Source organism: Mercenaria mercenaria, chromosome 18, assembly GCF_021730395.1.
Source record: "Mercenaria mercenaria strain notata chromosome 18, MADL_Memer_1, whole genome shotgun sequence".
In the NCBI taxonomy this organism is placed as follows: domain Eukaryota; kingdom Metazoa; phylum Mollusca; class Bivalvia; order Venerida; family Veneridae; genus Mercenaria; species Mercenaria mercenaria.
This window is the reverse complement of record NC_069378.1, coordinates 22,667,611-22,685,425: the sequence shown is the minus strand read 5'-3', so window position 1 is coordinate 22,685,425 and position 17,815 is coordinate 22,667,611. Positions and strand designations below refer to the sequence as shown.

Here is a 17,815-nt window from a genome sequence, read left to right as displayed (position 1 = left end):
AGCCATTTATAATCTATATGGTCACAACAATAAACATTATTGATGTTCAACTTATCCATTATTTGTCATCCATGACCTGGTATAAAGCCTGGTGTTGTATTTTAGAAACTAGTGGAGTATTGCGAGCTGTATGTTGTAATATAGATCCATTCTAAAGATGCAGTACGATGAGTAGCTTGCAACAAGTCTTAAATACAGGCTTTATTATTGCGATAAAATGATCGATAATATTACAACATTTCATCAACAAATTTTTGATCTTCACCTTCACATAATAAAACTAAGGCATAATCTGTTGGCAATTTAACAGGAATAATTCACAGCCGTTCATGCAGCTCCGTCTAACAACCAGTGTGAACCAGACAATTTCTGAGCAGAACAGAACCAGGCTTCCTAGATTTAAGAGAACGTTATACGTCATGATATCGATCTTTTTAACATCTAAATAACATCCAAACAGATCCGCCCACGTTAAACAATGAATTCGGCTTCTGATAAAAAAAATACATTTCCTGAGTTTTATTCAAATGTCATCAAGTCCTGAAAAAAGTCATACAGAGTTGTCGATTCAATTTTTTCTTTACTGTCAGAAAAATACTTTTTTGCTATAATTGAATGTTCGTGTCAAGTTTTGTAAAATATTTCGAATGAAGTCATTTTGTTCATGATTTTTTTTTCGTGAATGCCTTGAAATCGTTCATGCGATCTCGGGGAAAGGACCACCCTTGATACTATTGCACCAATATTGTTTACACGATAATAAACTCTTTTTCTTTTATATAAACCATGTACATACAGACGAATGTGGATATTTAGAGGAAAATATTCATACATGTATACCAAATACAATGAAGGTTTTCAGTTAAGATTTTTGTTTTAGCTAAACTCGACAATCAATTTTGATTTAGTATCAAATGACAAGGATTCCAAAGGAATAGTGATGATCCTAGAACGCAGCCTACAAAAATGAAATCCTACAGCAGTGATGTATTGATGTGTACCTAGTGGATATGAACCATAAGAGACCATTACTAGTTCTTCTCACGAAAGGCCGGTCCTACACACCGAGCACAAGCAGCTAGGTTAAGTAAACCGGATATGCCTATATCCGAAAGATTCTGTCTGTACTCCCGCTCTTTCCTTCGATATAAGATTAATTTGGCGCCCATATTCTCTGCCTTTGTTTGTAAAGCGTCTTTGAACATGTTGTTTTTTTTTTGTTTTTGTTTTTTTTTTTTTGCTATATTTGCCTGGTATAATAAAATATATAAAGGCAAATTAGAGAAACAAGACAATAATAAATACACAAAACTAGAGGAAGACAGCACTGAAACCAGCTGGGAATTTAAACAGGCTGAATGTGGACGGAACCTTACTCATAACCCAAACAGTTTACATAACAATGTAAAGTCCCTGTAATTGTGCTTGCAGTCACCAAGTACATAAGCAGCAAGTAAAGTGAGCATCAATTGACTTAGCATCCATTTTTGTTATAAACTTAAATTCGATTCTCGTATTTTAACACAATTCATTGCAATCAATAAATATGATATGCATCTCTGATGGTTGCAATAACAACTGAAATTACTTTAATTTCCCCTGTGCATCTCTTAGTATGATCTGCTCGGGTTCAAACTGGCAGATATAATTTATAACTACCAGGGGATGAAATCGATGTTTTACAGATTAAAATAATGAGCATTGTTATGCATAAATGTGCAACAACGTAATTATTCAACAATGCTTGATATCTATAATTTATTTGATAATATTCTATCACTTAATTTTTCGTATTTACAGGCTCTCGTTTTACAAATGAAGAGAAAATAAAACTGCAGACAATAAAACAACACAGCAGCCTTCTAAGTGCCTTGCTAATGAAACACGTGTACTACAGAAATAGTGGAATGGGGCAGAACGAAGAGTTAATAAAGAATAGTGCACTCAAAGATAAAGTAATGCGATTTGAACAGCATCAATGTATCAACAGAGACGCCACTTATGTGTTTTGTATTGGCGGTCTTTAACCTTTAGCCTGCTGGCGGCAAGTGAGTTATTTGCCTTTGCGAACAGTGCAGACCAAGATCAGCCTGCACATTCATGCAGGCTGATCATGATCTTCACTGTGTGCCATTCAGTCTGTAAATTTTCAGTGAACACCCCTTCAAATAATAATTATTAATGCCCAAATTTAATGATAAACCAGTCCATTATAGAAATTTAGCAGGGAAAGAGTTAAATATCTCCAGTATATTTACATTTACTGGTTATTTGAGATCATGGAGTCAATTCAACAATAGCGCAATGTATATTCAGGGTTCAGGTATATACTTTGTTTGTCAATACTAAGAAAAGTCAGACCTGACCTTCTTGGAATACTTTAAACTGATTAAGATCAAATATTTAGATAAATTTGCATAGCTATATCTGTAAAGGAATAACCCCCTTCGTAGAAATAAGTACATTTATCTACAACAGATATATATCTTACAAAGCTAAGTCAACCTAGTAACTCAATCTATTTTTGTTTTCAGCATCACAATATTTTAAGTCCAAACGCATTTTCGTTCACAGATAAACAATGATTGCATTTTGTGACCTGAAATGCTAAACATTTCTGAGGTCATCACTACAGACAGTATTGATTAAATTTTAAAATTAATAGACATTATAATCCCTTCACCCCTGACAACTGTATATAGGCTGAAAGCTTTCATTCCTTTTTAACGAAATCCCAGTTCACAAATTATAATATAGTTCTTACTAATAAACTTTGATAATGTGACAGTTGACCTCAATACAATCGACACTGTTTATTTTCCAATACAGGTAAATTACACTAGATCTATGACGGATTATCTTTGAAAACTCCTGGACTTATTGGACTCAACTGCCACATTATCAACGTTTATTAGTATCTTTTGTGTTTATTGACACAATTTAAAAACTATTTGGTAAACATACTTCCCCGGGGAATGACAACAAATGACTTTCTCGATACCAGCATGCAGGCTCTCTTTTTATTTAATACTTAAAAAAAGTACTCAAGTAATTGAATAAGCTATCTTATATTTCCACAAAATAGGATTGTAAGAATTCTTCACTACAGACTCTAAACAAACCGACTTGCAGCAATGGAATTAGACGTATTTTCTTAATACTATCCGACCAGGGATACCTGACAGTGACGTCATATTGTGTTTACTTTCCAATGCTTACCTTATATTGTACTAGATTATCATAATGTTTTTTTACCTATAGCCTGCATGAATACGTAGCCCAGAGGATAACGGCGCTGTCGTAGTAATTGCAAGGTACCGAGTTCGAACCCGGTCAGAGGAATTTTTTTCTCGCACATTTTTTTTCATGTAAATTTATCTAGATTACTCGTGCTTGTCATTTCGCTCCACATAAAATGGCTAAAATGGCTATGAACGCGTTTTTAATTGTAAAGAGCCTTCGAAGAATAACGAGAAAGCTACATTTATTTTAAAAGATGTTTTAGAGGTTAGATGAATATCAAGAGCTTAATTATCATAAGACAAAAATATATATTATATTTTTTGCTACAAAAATACTACAAAAATATACCTCGCCTACCACAAGTTTCGAACTAGCATCGCCTGTGTGACAGGCAGCCAACACACCCACAGGACCATACATTACTTAGAATATTATAACTGATAAGGACATATTTCTATCTATTATAAGTATGCATACGTTGGGGATATACCATGCTTGTTTACAGTTTGTTGACAAAATGACGTCACTGTCCAAAAATGATGGTGGATTAGTATAGTATTATGTTTACATGAAATATTCACACCAGGTAAAAGCTGTGTCCGCGCAGTATTTGAGTAAGCGGTGGTATTGGTCACAGGCAGTAAAATGATCAGGATGCAAACATTTTCCTTCCCATCACTTAGCTAATGAGATTCATAAGTGAAAACTTTTAATTTGATTTTTTTAAAAAGAGGATTCTACACCAATAATCCTCTTTTAAAGAGGCAAAATTAGCTTTTTTGTCTCTTTTTCTCCTTTTTTCACACAGAATGTGGAAATTTCTACGACAATATGTAAAATATCACAACGCTTTTATTCATTTCTTTTCATCATTTTTTGCGAATGTGGAAATTTCCACACCACAAATATGCTAAGGAATACCCATTTTAATGTTAATAAAATAACAACAAATATAGTTGGCATATAGATACATATTTATTGAGGGAATAAAAGAAGTAATAACATTGTGGAAATTTCCACACCTCGACGAATGCATAATATAACGGGGTAAAATTTCAAAATATCAATACATGGTAATTTCAACATTACTTGGCACAATCTTGGTGTGGAAATTTCCACGTCAACCCATTATTCTGTAAAATATAAAACATAACAATGTTGAATATCAATCTATAGATCTACTAAGAAATCTGATCACTCGTGTCAGTGTGGAAATTTCCACAATAAATATATTGTCTAAATGTTTTCAAACAGTAATCTTTGGCGAAATATTACAAGCAGTAAAGAACATTGTGGAAATATCCACACCCCGTAAATGCACAATAAAATAGGGTAAAATTTCAAAATATCAAAACATGGTAGTTTCAAAATTTACCCTTTATAGACATCTTAGCAATCTTGGTGTGGAAATTTCCACGTCAACCCATTATTCCGTAAAATATTAAACATAACAATGTTCAAATCAATTTATACTAAGAAATGTTATCACTTGTACAAGTGTGGAAATTTCCACAATACATATATTGCCTAAATGTTTCTGTCATAAACGTGGAAATTTCCACGTTTTCAAAGTAATATTTGGCGGAATATAATAAGCAATGAAGAGCATTGTGGAAATTTCCACACCTCGTAAAATACGTAATAAAAAGTGTAAAATTTCAAAACATGGCAGCTTCAAAAGTAACTCTTTACAAACATCTGAAACAATCTTGGTGTGGAAATTTCCACAATACATAAATTGTCTAAAGGTTTCTTTCATAAACGTGAAAATTTCCACGTTTTCAAAGAATCGTTTTAGCGGAATATAACAAGCAACATGGTAGTTTTAAAAATTGATCTTTAAAATCATTTGTAACAATCTTGGTGTGGAAATTTCCACACCAACCAAAATTACAATAAGAAATGTTTTCACTTGTACAAGTGTGGAAATTACCACAATACATATATTATAGTCTTTATATTTCTGTAGCAAATTTCTTTACACTAGAACCTGTATTTGCATGTAAAATATTTTGGCCAATTATGAAAGTTATAAAATTAGTTATCAATAGTAACAATATAGGGAAGTTAAACCTTAATTCTATATAACTGAAGCCCAAACAAAACTCGTTATTAGGAAGAGATCAAAATACACCTAAATATCGGATGTAACATACATATTATACCACAGAAAAGTGGTTTTGGGGACCTTGACCTTAGATCTAGTCCTTGCCCAGGACACTCTGTCTCATGAATATACATCAAAATTCCACCATGCATGAAGAAGAAATATAATGGACAAGGTTTCTGGAAACACAGGGGCAGTAACTCTGGAACTCATTGTGGGATATGGTTGGTTCAAGAAAGGAGCCTTGATCTTATGGTGATACAACTTGTGAGCAAGATTGGTTAAAAAGAAATAATAGGGGTCACCTACTCTATAATTTTATATGGTGTTTGAAAGTTCTAGGTCAAATGGTTCTAAAGTGATAAACTGGAGATGGTTTCCTTTTTTCTATATGCTGCAACCGTGACCTTTAACAGATCTAGAGTGACCCCCAAAATCAATAGGGATTATTAATTGTACTCTGTATGTCCAATCATCCTATGAAATTTTAACATTCTGAGTCGAGTGGTTCTCAAGTTACTGACTGGAAATGGTTCTCCAAGTTCAGGCTCCTGTGACCTGGACCTTAAACAGTGTGACTCCGAAATTGGTAGGGGTCATTTCCTCTGCATGTGCAATCACCCTATGAAGTTTCAACGTTATGGGTAAAGTCATTCTCGAATTACTGACGGGTTTTCTATGTTCAGGTCCCTATGACCTTGATCTTTGATCAAGTGATCCCCAAAATGTAAGAATGATCCTTTTGACATATATTTCATCAATATTCTTTTGACGATTTTATTGCTTTAAAACACATTGACTCCCATATATTTTACAGCTAACTTGTGAAAAGGCAACATTGAAAGTTTTGAAGTCTAAAAAAAGAAAACTGCAGAAGACGGTTAAAGTCCGGAAAGGCAGTGTTAAGTCAGCAGGAGGTATTAATGTATTTAGTTCATTTTGACTGAAATATTCTTTTCAGGTTGTAAATCCGTATTATATTCAGGTTGAAAAAAGGTTCTTGTTAACGTAGGTAGTCGACGAAAGTCCCCACCTGGAATGGATGGAACAACTTATTTCCAGCCGATCCCAAAACAGGCAGAAATTTCCACATTCGCAAAAAAAGATGAAAAGAAATGAATAAAAACGTTGTGATATTTTACATATTGTCGTAGAAATTTCCACATTCTGTGTGAAAAAAGGAGAAAAAAGAGACAAAAAAAGCTAATTTTGCCTCTTTAAAAGAGGATTATTGGTGTAGAATCCTCTTTTTAAAAAAATCAAATTCTTTTATTTTCAGTAATAAAATACGATATTGATATCAATAATGTCAGAGTAATAAAATGTACTTCTAAGATGGACTTCTATATTTTCAAGTAAGGAAATCAAAAATGTTATATGATAGTGTGTTTGGTTGTGAATGCATAAACTGTCACTTTTAACCTGTGTAAAGTTCATTTCTAAATGAGTGGCTTCACAGATTACAGTATTAAATGATCGTTTATTTCTTTTTCTTAGGATGTTTTATTTTACTTTAATGTTGATACACTTTGTAATCTTCAATGATCACGATCAAACGTCTGCAAGGCTACTATGTGGAGTGCCCATAATAAGCACTTGGCATTTCGAGTTTTAAATACCTGTGAAAAAGAAAAAAAGCGTATTTTGCAATGGCTCCAAATAAAATGAAATTTCTGATATCATGACGTCGTACTTTTTTTAAAAATTAAAATCTACTTGTATTCGTTAACTTTCATATGATATCTGCTATCTACATTCACTAATATGTAAGACTTTTTACTTCATACAAACTGATTGATATCAGGGGAATAAGAAGTCGAGTGTACTGTAAAATCATTAAATTTCGTGGGCATGGATGTTCGTGGTTTTGGTCAAAACGATAATTTCGTGGGGTTATGAATTTGTGGATTTTTCAACTTTTGAACATAAAATGAATGGGAATTTTACTTGTTCGTTGGGATTAAATTTCGTGGACTGACCGAACCACGAAATCCACGAAAATTAGTCCCCCACGAGTATTAATGATTTCACAGTATCACAAAGCCACACACGTAAGATCGCTTTTCCTGCCTGGCCCAAGAGTTGTGTCACCTACAAAGTCATCCGTGGGTACTATGTTCAAAATGACACGTCAGTATGTTAACCCTTTTTGCTAAGAATATAGAAGTGCTAACTGAAAATCAAATTTCAGATTCATAAAGCAGGTCTAGTCATATGAAAACTGGATACGTCCTGAAGTGAAACGAATGGCCTCAACGATTTTACAGCATATACAATACAAGTTCCATTATGAGACCTGCAGAGGGTAGGATAACACCTAGTAAAGTCTCAACATGGATGTCCCTCGGAAAAACGATTTTGTTTTCTTTAACAAAAACGAAAACGAAAAGAAACAGTGGTATCTTAATGCAAGTGGTCAGAATAACAGGCGGAAAGTTAAAGGCACTCTCTGTGATAATGTATTTTCCAGTAAATTAATATATCCAGTCCAGAAACAAAATAAGGCAAATCAAAATTCGGAGCGTGTTTTACCACTTTTAAGTTGGTTAGAAAACGTCGGAATAATACTCATTTGTACGTGTTCTAGAATTTTAGGATATCAGTTAGATCTACCACGTTTTTTGTTTTGGTTATTTTTCAAATATTTTGGCACACGTTTTAGATGAATATGTATCCAGAAAATTTACCAAGCGTGAAAGATGACTAACATTACTAATAGTCTTCTGAATGAGTCGCCAACGTGGGTTACCCGTGGTGGCTATATATAAGCTTACAAACAAGCAAACAAATTTTATGAAGATAGTTCATTTTAGAAGGTGTGCGCAAAACATGTTTATACATAACAGAGGCTGTTGACATATGAACTGTAGCTGTAACATATTTCTTATATAAGTGAAATGATTTATATAATGGGTGCATTCATTTGTTCTAAAAAACGTGTTACGTAAACCAGTAAGAAAGTATTTTTTGCTCGTTTGATCTTTCATGATAGTATAACTTCCTGAGTTTAGTGTTTCACAAAACGATCACATTTGTTCTTAAAATGTTATCGGTAACGTGTCATTTAGACAAGTAAATAGTGATTTTCAATCCGTTTGACCTTTCATGAAAGTAGCTCCTCTTGAGTGAAATTATTCACAAAATGATCGCACTTGTTCTAAAACTCTTATCGGAACCAGTAAATAGTGGTTTTCAATTCGTTTGCCTTTTGTGAAAGTATCACTTCTAGAGTCAAATGATTTGTCAAATGATCGCATCTGTCGTAACCTTTAACTTAAACGAGGGAAAATGTTGTTAAGTTAGTTAGGCATACACAATCTCTTGCCTGGTTAATGTTTCTTCACAACACGTTTAGAAGTATTGCATGCTACTTAAATATAACACAATCTTAAATTTTGTCTTTTTCTATGTTTGTTGGGTCTGCACAAAGGATCCAGTAAAATCAAAACAAAATGATGTCGGTGCCTTTAAAACGTATGTATCCCTGACATTTGTAAGTGTAACTTGATACAGATTATATATACACACAACTAGAAGTGACATACACTGGTTAGAGTAGACACGTGATAGACAGAACATTTTTGCTAAATCAAGGGCACGTCCATCTCATATAAACCTGTCTTATCTGGCCAGTAGAGTAATATTTGTAATTACAGCTATTCACAGTTTAATTAAATATGATTAGAACTGGTACATTTGTTGATAAATAAAGTTTTCTCGAGACAACTTTGACATATGAGCCGTGTCATGAGAAAGCCTACTGGAATTGGAGAAACTGTTAGCGAACAGCATGGATCCTGACCAGACTGCGCGGATGCGCAGGCTGGTCTGGATCCTTGCTGGTCGCAAACCAACTATGTTGGTTTTCTCATGGCACGGCTCATATCTATGTCATCAGTAAATATTAATAGGATTGTTTACGACATGTATGTGTTAGATTGTAAACATAATGAAATATGCCCTTTTTGACATAAATAGAAATTAACATAATAGACCACGGACCCTAACCAACTAAACACACATGCACGTGCGCACATGCGCGCATATACTTACAGGAAGCTTATATCAACAAGGACAGCAAACTACAGATCAGTCAGTGAAGAAATCTGTATCTTAATTGCAAATCGCTCTTCAACATAATAATAGTATAAACAACTGTTTATAACTGTTGAAACTGTCACTGTGTTCTAGCATATATATTCTTACTTTGAATAATGAAGTGATTTATCTAATATTATAATGTATTGAACTACTTTTTATTACGGCCTAATGAGCAGAAATTCAGCCTGAAGTCTTTTCGCAATAAAGTATGAACGGCTGTTAGTATGAATACTTTATGTTTTGAATAAAAGGGTATCATTTCAAATAATCTAAAATATTGTCCGTTAATATGCACCACCGTTAGCATGAATATTAAATGTTATAAATAAATAGATGTCATTTCAAGTCATCCGGAGACATTATTGAATAAAATTAAAGTATTTTTTCCAATTATTATATAGATATCTTAATTTATATTTTTAAAAAGTAGCTGTGATATAAAAATTAAAGAGTAAGAGCCAGAGCCATATATATCAAAGTAAGCCGACACCAAACAGAAACTACGGTAGCTAGAGGTAATAGACGAATTGAATGTGATTCATGTAAGGACAGATGAAAAATAAATTAGGGTTAATGACAGCTAAATTAAATCTAGATCAACTTGTGCTAAGATATTCTTACAAGCATTTGCAAATGCAATTAAATTTTCAGTAAATCAAAGACAATATCAATGGCCTTCTATATGACCTGAGTTGCTAAACAAGTGTCATTCTTGAATAAGTTTTTAAGACAAGAGTAATCATAAAGTCACACACCTAATCTTTTTCCAAATAATCGATTCTATTGGAAAGATGCATGTTTTGCAAACAAACTATTACGCGTTGAGACAGGAATCTTGTAGTAAAATACAGTAACATTTTGACGATGGTATCAAAATTAACCTCTTGCAAAATGTCGTCATGGAAATGTTGCAAAATGGCAGCCGCTGGAGATGTATTTATTGAATAGAAGTAAATTTTTGTATGTCCATCAATACTCCTGTCACTTTTGTCTACGAACATCGTGATTATGTCCTTAAAGATTTATGTCTGCACATTGTCAGCAAGATTAATAAGATGAAAACCACACGACATACTGTCACACGAAGCACTGAAAATGTTTTTGAAATCTCTTCTTGGGAGGAGAGATGCGTTAGTTTTTGATAATCGCGTTTCATCTAGTAAATACTGTCACACAGTATTAGTATATTTTTTTATTAATATTTATACAAAAAATATATGAGCCGTGCCATGAGAAAACCAACATCCGCGCAGTCTGGTCAGGATCCATGCTGTTCGCTAACAGTTTCCCTAATTCCAATAGGCTATGAAAGCGAACAGCATGGATCCTGACCAGACTGCGCGGATGCGCAGGCTGGTCTGGATCCATGCTGGTCGCAAACCCGCTATGTTGGTTTTCTCATGGCGCGGCTCATATGTAGACTGACATAAGTGGAGGCTCTGTAGACCTAAGGACAATAATTTGTCTCAATGTTGCCTATCTATAACCTTTTCCCTTTCATCACATTGCTGAATATCAAGAGTAAAACTGTGTTTCTACATCTTACTACGGTTTTCATTTCAAATTGAACGTCCGGATAACAAAAAAAACGTATGTTATTAAGGGCACTTTTGTGGTACTGGTAAAATAGCAAATGTTGAAGTCATTCGTTCCAACTTAACAAATACCAGTTCTAAAATGTTAAGATCTTCTGTATAATATTTACCTGGTATATAACTCACACTTAGCTCTGAAAGCCATACTGTTTCGGTAAACATACTGAAGAACTCCCTTTGGAAGGATACGGCGTGGCTTTCTCGTTAACACAACACAATGAATAATACCTTCTTTGTTCCTAATACTATTCAAATGCTTCAGAAAGGTTAATATGGTAGGCAATAAAGTGGTATTACTCGAGTTAGTGAATAAGCTGCCTTATATCTCTACACAAAGCCAATTCGGATAGCAAGAGCTGTGCAAAACATGATTTAAACAAATCGACTGGCAGCAGGAAAATAGAAGAAAGTCAATTTTGTTATTATATCATTTTTGTTTTCAGTGTGTTGAAATATTAGAGTGAAATATGCCTGATCATTTAACAGTGAAATATACCAAATATATTTTTCTCTGGGTGAAAGATATCCTATTTACAAAATTTGATAAGACACTATTGACAAACATGTTTAGAAAGAAACTTTGTATTTTAACATTTCACATCTGGTGTTCACTCGGTAAAAGATCTTAAAACTGTAATCAACAATGCGCGTATGATATGAATTGATAGCACAGCACCATTATGACAGATGTTTATTTTTTTTAACAAAGTTTTCGTGAACTGAATACACATATATTGAAAGCGCATACCATTTTTATGAAGGAACACAATATAATAGCCGTGTGAAATATGCAAACTATACTATATAGCACTGAATCTTTTCTTATTCTTTAAGTGTATGTACAATGAGTATATATTTATAAACAGTTATATATTTGTATATTTCAATATTTTTTAGTCTATATACATTGTAATTTTCATTGTATTTCTAAATTTGAATATTGCTTCCGGTGGCAAGAAATGTTCAGCAGATGACTTATCAACACATGTTTACTTTCATGCTATAGTCGACTTAACATAACATGTTTAAGAAATAATAAGTTCCCAAACGTGGTTTATCGTAGAATAACCCGTGTTTTGAGTTTTTATGTGTAAGAATTATCACGATATGACAGCTACATTTATTTCAGGTCAACTCAAATAGAAATTTGAATGTTGTGCAGAAGAGAAGAAAAACACTGAAAGATCGATATCTTCTGTGAAATTCCATTTCAATAACAAAATTGACATGATTTTTGTTATCAAACCCGTAAACAGAATACGTTTTAATTTTAGACCATTGATATAAAGTTCACCCTTTGCAAGATGTCAACGTTGACATGTATACACTTAACTGAGCGGAATGTTGTATGTCTATCAATACTGCTGTAACTTTTGTCTACGAACATTGTAAGTATGCCCTGAAAGATGTATGCCATCTGCTAATTATCAATGACATGAAGATTAACCAGAACACACCGAAATGTCAAATGAACTACTGTTACGGTCAAATACAAGAAAACATATTCGGTAAAGTATATAAAAACAACATTGAAACTGTACATGTACATCTATTTTCAAGGCTGTCAAATGTTTAGGACATTTCACTCTATTTCTGAATTTTAAAATCAAAATTAAGAAAATAAATTTTGCGGAAGTACAATACTTATTATAAAAATATAAATAAAATAAATATTGACTGACATATCTTTTATAATATAAAATAAAATGTTTATAAACCGAACACTTGCAGTAACGTGCCTACAAAGTATCCCTCTCTCAAGATTTATATTATACAATGATTGCCTTTTGGTGAGGTCGATATGTGGATTTGCAGACTTGATAAAAGCGATATCGACCGAGGGCGCATATCCACATATCGACCGAACCTTAAAGGCAACAATTGTTTCATTATTAAATCCAGACTACTTATAAGTATAAACATTAAGTACAAATATCTGCAGCCTTAATTCATTTTTCGTGGTAAATTGTGTACGACGTCGCATTGTTTTGACGTCAAACCGTGATGACGTCACAGCTGGAGGTCAATACGTGTTTTTGGCTCCGCCTTCGAGTCAATACGACTTTTTATCATTGATCATGTGACTACATCTAGACCAATGGAAAGGACTATAAATATAGATTTAATAATAAAACATATTATAACCGTTAGTGGACATTTACCAGGATATTAGGTAAATTATCGACAATTTTAAGTTAAAAAATGATACTGAGATAAAGTTTGAAAACAAATAGAATTGTAACAACACACAAGACCACTTCGGTAGCCTAGTGGCTGAGTGTCCGCTTCGAGTGCGGGAGGTCGTGGGTTCGATCCCCGGCCGCGTCATACCAAAGACGTAAACAGTTGTACTAGCAGCTTCCTCGCTTGGTGATCAGCATTAAGAGGATAATATTAGGACTGGTCAGTCCGGTGTCAGTATATGGTGACTGGGTGGGTTATCATGTCACGTGTCTACGGCGTGATATTCCAGTAAAGCAGAACTATCACGTCGGGCATTGTGCTCACTGATACAAGTAGACACCGTCGTTTATATGACTGAAATACTGTTGAAAAAGACGTTAAACCCGAACACACAAACAACACACAAAACCGAAGAAGGAACTATGTCTTTTAAGATACACTGCTGATTATTTATAGTTTCTACTCGAGACAAAAACAAGTTTCCATGTTTCAGCATGAATATCATAGATATTTCCAGACTAAATGTACATCATCAGGCTATGTTCTGACAACATAATATACAAACTTTTCAAAAACCAAATAAATGTTTGCGTGGCCATCAGAGCATATGTACGGTGGTATGTTAAGGACATGCATTTATTTTTCTAAGATTAAATTATCTCGTGCGTACAACATTTTATCTTGAGCGCACGACATTTTATCTCGAGCGCTCGACATATTATCTTTACGTAAAAAAAAATGGCAACTAGTAATCTTAAAAAGCCCGTAGTTTCGAGGGCTGAAATACAAACTGTTAAATCCATTTCAATAGACAGAAAATTATTCAATTTCTGTCAAGATGTGTATGTTTACATGCGATTTTTTGTTTGTTTCAATGTTTATCTTGTCGACAACTTGTCAACCATGGTTGGCAAACTCTTTCCAGACGCGTTTTATTATGATCAAGGGAAATGTTGCTACCTCATACGAGAAGACAATTTGAGAGAAAAGTGTTAGCTATTAAAATATTAAAACGGACAGGACAGATCATTAATTTTCAAAAGTCGAGTTTGTTACACTTCATTGGCATTTTTATCTGTCTTTAATGGAAGTTAAAGAATATAACTTTAAGAATCTAAAACGAGACAAAATGTTACTATTATTATTCTTAGAAATTATGTTGAAAGGTTATGTGTACATTATTTTGCATTAACCTACAAAAAAGAAAACACTTTAAAATGAATGTTATATGAGTACGAATTTAAATTAATTATTAGGAAGTAATACAAGGATTCTAACATCAATGAATAAAGCCGACGAAAATATACACATAAACCATTTATCAAAATAAATAAACAATTATCGTTAAATATTGTAACTGTAAAGCAAAAATAATACTTCTTGAACAACTCATTAAAACATATAAACCGGCAAATTGTCTTAGAAGTAGACATCAGGAATGCTTATGACTGACTAAATCATATATGAGCCGTGCCATGAGAAAACCAACATAGTGGGTTTGCGACCAGCATGGATCCAGACCAGCCTGCGCATCCGCGCAGTCTGGTCAGGATCCATGCTGTTCGCTTTCAAAGCCTATTGCAATTAGAGAAACCGTTAGCGAACAGCATGGATCCTGACCAGACTGCGCGGATGCGCAGGCTGGTCTGGATCCATGCTGGTCGCAAACCCACTATGTTGGTTTTCCCAAGGCACGGCTCAATTATGTCTTTGCTGTATGTGTACAATTACTTAGGAATAGCAGCACTCTCACTACTTCGAAATAATAATGATCAGCATAACTGAAACTGTAATAACGTGAAGTACATAATTATATTGGTATATCATCGAACAGTTAAGCAAAACTGAAACAGCTTTCATTTAGAAAGAGTATCTTTGGGTTTATATTGCAATAGCTGGTTCTCAGTTTGCCAGTGCATTTGCAACTGCTCGCAAAGAAAGCAAGGTACCAGACGCCTCCATGAGATTCAAACGTTTCTGTCTTTTTCGTTGTTTTTTTTTTCTTTTAAATCATACTTGAGCCGCACCATGAGAAAACCAACATAATGGGTTTGCGACAATCCACTATGTTGGTTTTCTCATGGCACGGCTCATATCATAATACCGTCTCGTCTAGTCGGGTCGGAATAAAACGTCTTTGTTTCGGTCTTATTCTATTCATGAGTTGCAAATAAAATCTGTAAAAGTCTCTGGGATAATTATATTATATGTCATTTACTATACTTTAAGAAAGCTCAGTGACCAAGTTAATGCATCTAGAAGTGCCTTATTTACTTCAGCTTCATTAGGCATAGTATAAAATGCAATAATGCATCTTGAAGTACCGTAATTGTTTTAGTTTTCCTTTCTAAAATATCGTTTTCTCATCTTGAAGTACCAATATTGCTTCATCAACTATTATATAAAATGTCATGCGCATGCGCATTTGGTGTTATACCTATTATCAACATTTTAGACAATTGTAGATTTGTGGGAAGCCCATCATCTTAACATATTCGATTTCACTCGTACATGATCTTGAACTACAAATTAAGTAGGTACAAGGCATACACCTAGTTACAACATACACAATTTACCAAACTAAGTATTTAGTTGTGTGTTGTTACCTATTTATTTCTATAATGTAAGGTAGAATCATGCACATACAGCCGTTGTATGTGTAGGTTTGTCCAGGTCAAAAGAAGAAAATTTGATGCAGCAGATAGCAAAGGTCTATTTCCCTAGGAAATCAGCTCATTTTCAGCTTTGAAGTTTAGGTTCCAAAAACGAATATCTTTTACAATTTATGCCTTTTCTTAAAATTGCATGATTTGTAGCTTCGACACCGTCAGCTCATTATAATGCACAAAAAAACAACAGTATTTTACCCGTAAATTATACAGAAAGTTCACGTCAGAAAAAGTAGGCAAAGCCCCGCTGACTCTGAGGTAGAAACCGTTGTCTAGCTGATTTGTTCAATTACCTTCAATCTATGGTTGTAATCACCTGACAGATTGTTCACTAACTCTTACTTATTGTAGAAACATAGTATAGATCTTAATTGGACAGGAATGTCAATTGCCAAGCAATAAGTACTCGATGACATTGTCATAAGTAGTTCAAGAATAGAATAATCCTTCATCACAATGCTATCTGGTGCAGTTTACCCATTTACATAACACATTGAAAATAATGTGTCATCGGGCTATTTTCTGATAAACATATATGATACATACAATACAAATGTTCATGAAATAAGGTATAGGGCTTTTTAACTAACAACACAGAGTCACTATTATCTAATGGTAAAGACAAAATTAATTTTAGTTTTTGCATTTTGTATTTTATATGGAAATCAACTTTGTTGGAGAGGATAATAAAGGCTAAATATTAACACGAGACACAACAGAATGGGTTAAACATACTACGTGATTATCAATAACAAATATATTCATTTCAGACAGGCGGAAAGTGTGTCGTTAATAAACAGTACAACCTATGTTTGTACATTATGGCAAATATTGAATAGCGTAAAATGCTGTACAGGAATACGACACAACGGAGGCCAAACTTTGTTGGATGTTACAACCATACCAATATATGTGTATCTCATGAATTGCACCCTCTTGATTTAATTCCTTAGCATATCGACTCCCTACAATTATTTTATTAGATGATAAAACTTCTTTTTGAGGTATACCGTTTCTTAAATATCAACACTTAGAAACAACTAGTATCATTCACATATGATTTAGACCGCGCCATGAGAAAACCAACATAGTGCATTTGCGACCAGCATGGATCTATGCTGTTCGCTAACGGTTTCTCTAATTGCAATAGGCTTTAAAAGCGAACAGGGATACTGACCAGCAAATGCACTATGTTGGTTTTCTCATGGCGCGGCTCAATTTATGGTTTATATTAATATAAGCCAATGTTCTTGCTAGTGTTACTTACCTCCAAGTCCACAACCTCTTTGGTATATTTATTTCTAATGACAACCATATCATCCGTATCTCGTATACGCTTGGATGGTACGTGGAGACCCATTCCACGCCTGCTAGCCGAGCTACTGCTAGATAATGACTTCCGCATTCCATATTTACCTCCTTTAGTAATGTCCTCGTGTTTATGATTTATTGCACTGTGCATTGTTTCTAATTATTGCACATTCAACGTTTAACGCTCGGGTTAATAAATATTACCTGGCAATTCTTTATCAGGAATGTCTAATTTAAAATGATAACTCCGTTAATTCCAACAAGATGCTTTGTTCCTTCTTCAAACAAGTAACGTCACAACCGGTATTCTCACATTACACTGTGCTTTTCAAGCAATCATACCACTGACATTTTTTTTCAAATATTTTTCTAATTCAAACTGATAGGATTCGTGTTCCACTTTGATAGTTCCAATTTCTTTTAGCATAAGAATAATTAACAGAAATTCTCCTTCCAAAATAATTCACTTAGATGAATGCCATTGTTTTACTGTAATTATAGAGTTGTACAATCCGTCTTACTGGCGTTCTTTCCGGGAAATGCAATGTAACCGATGCTCTAATTGTAATTATTTATAAACCACTGTTCCCTTTCGTTGTGGTCTT

General features: G+C 33.9%; 1 protein-coding gene across 1 annotated transcript in view; it reads right to left on the bottom strand.

Annotated features, from left to right (window-relative positions):
- LOC123538040 (dipeptidyl peptidase 4-like) overlaps positions 1-17,422 on the bottom strand; it is a 251,428-nt gene extending 234,006 nt beyond the window's left edge. The window contains exon 1 of the mRNA XM_053529558.1: positions 17,167-17,422. Coding sequence (XP_053385533.1) covers positions 17,167-17,361 — 195 coding nt within the window. The 5' untranslated portion in view covers positions 17,362-17,422. The remainder of the gene's footprint in view (positions 1-17,166) is intronic.
- Between the last annotated feature and the right edge of the window lie 393 nt (positions 17,423-17,815).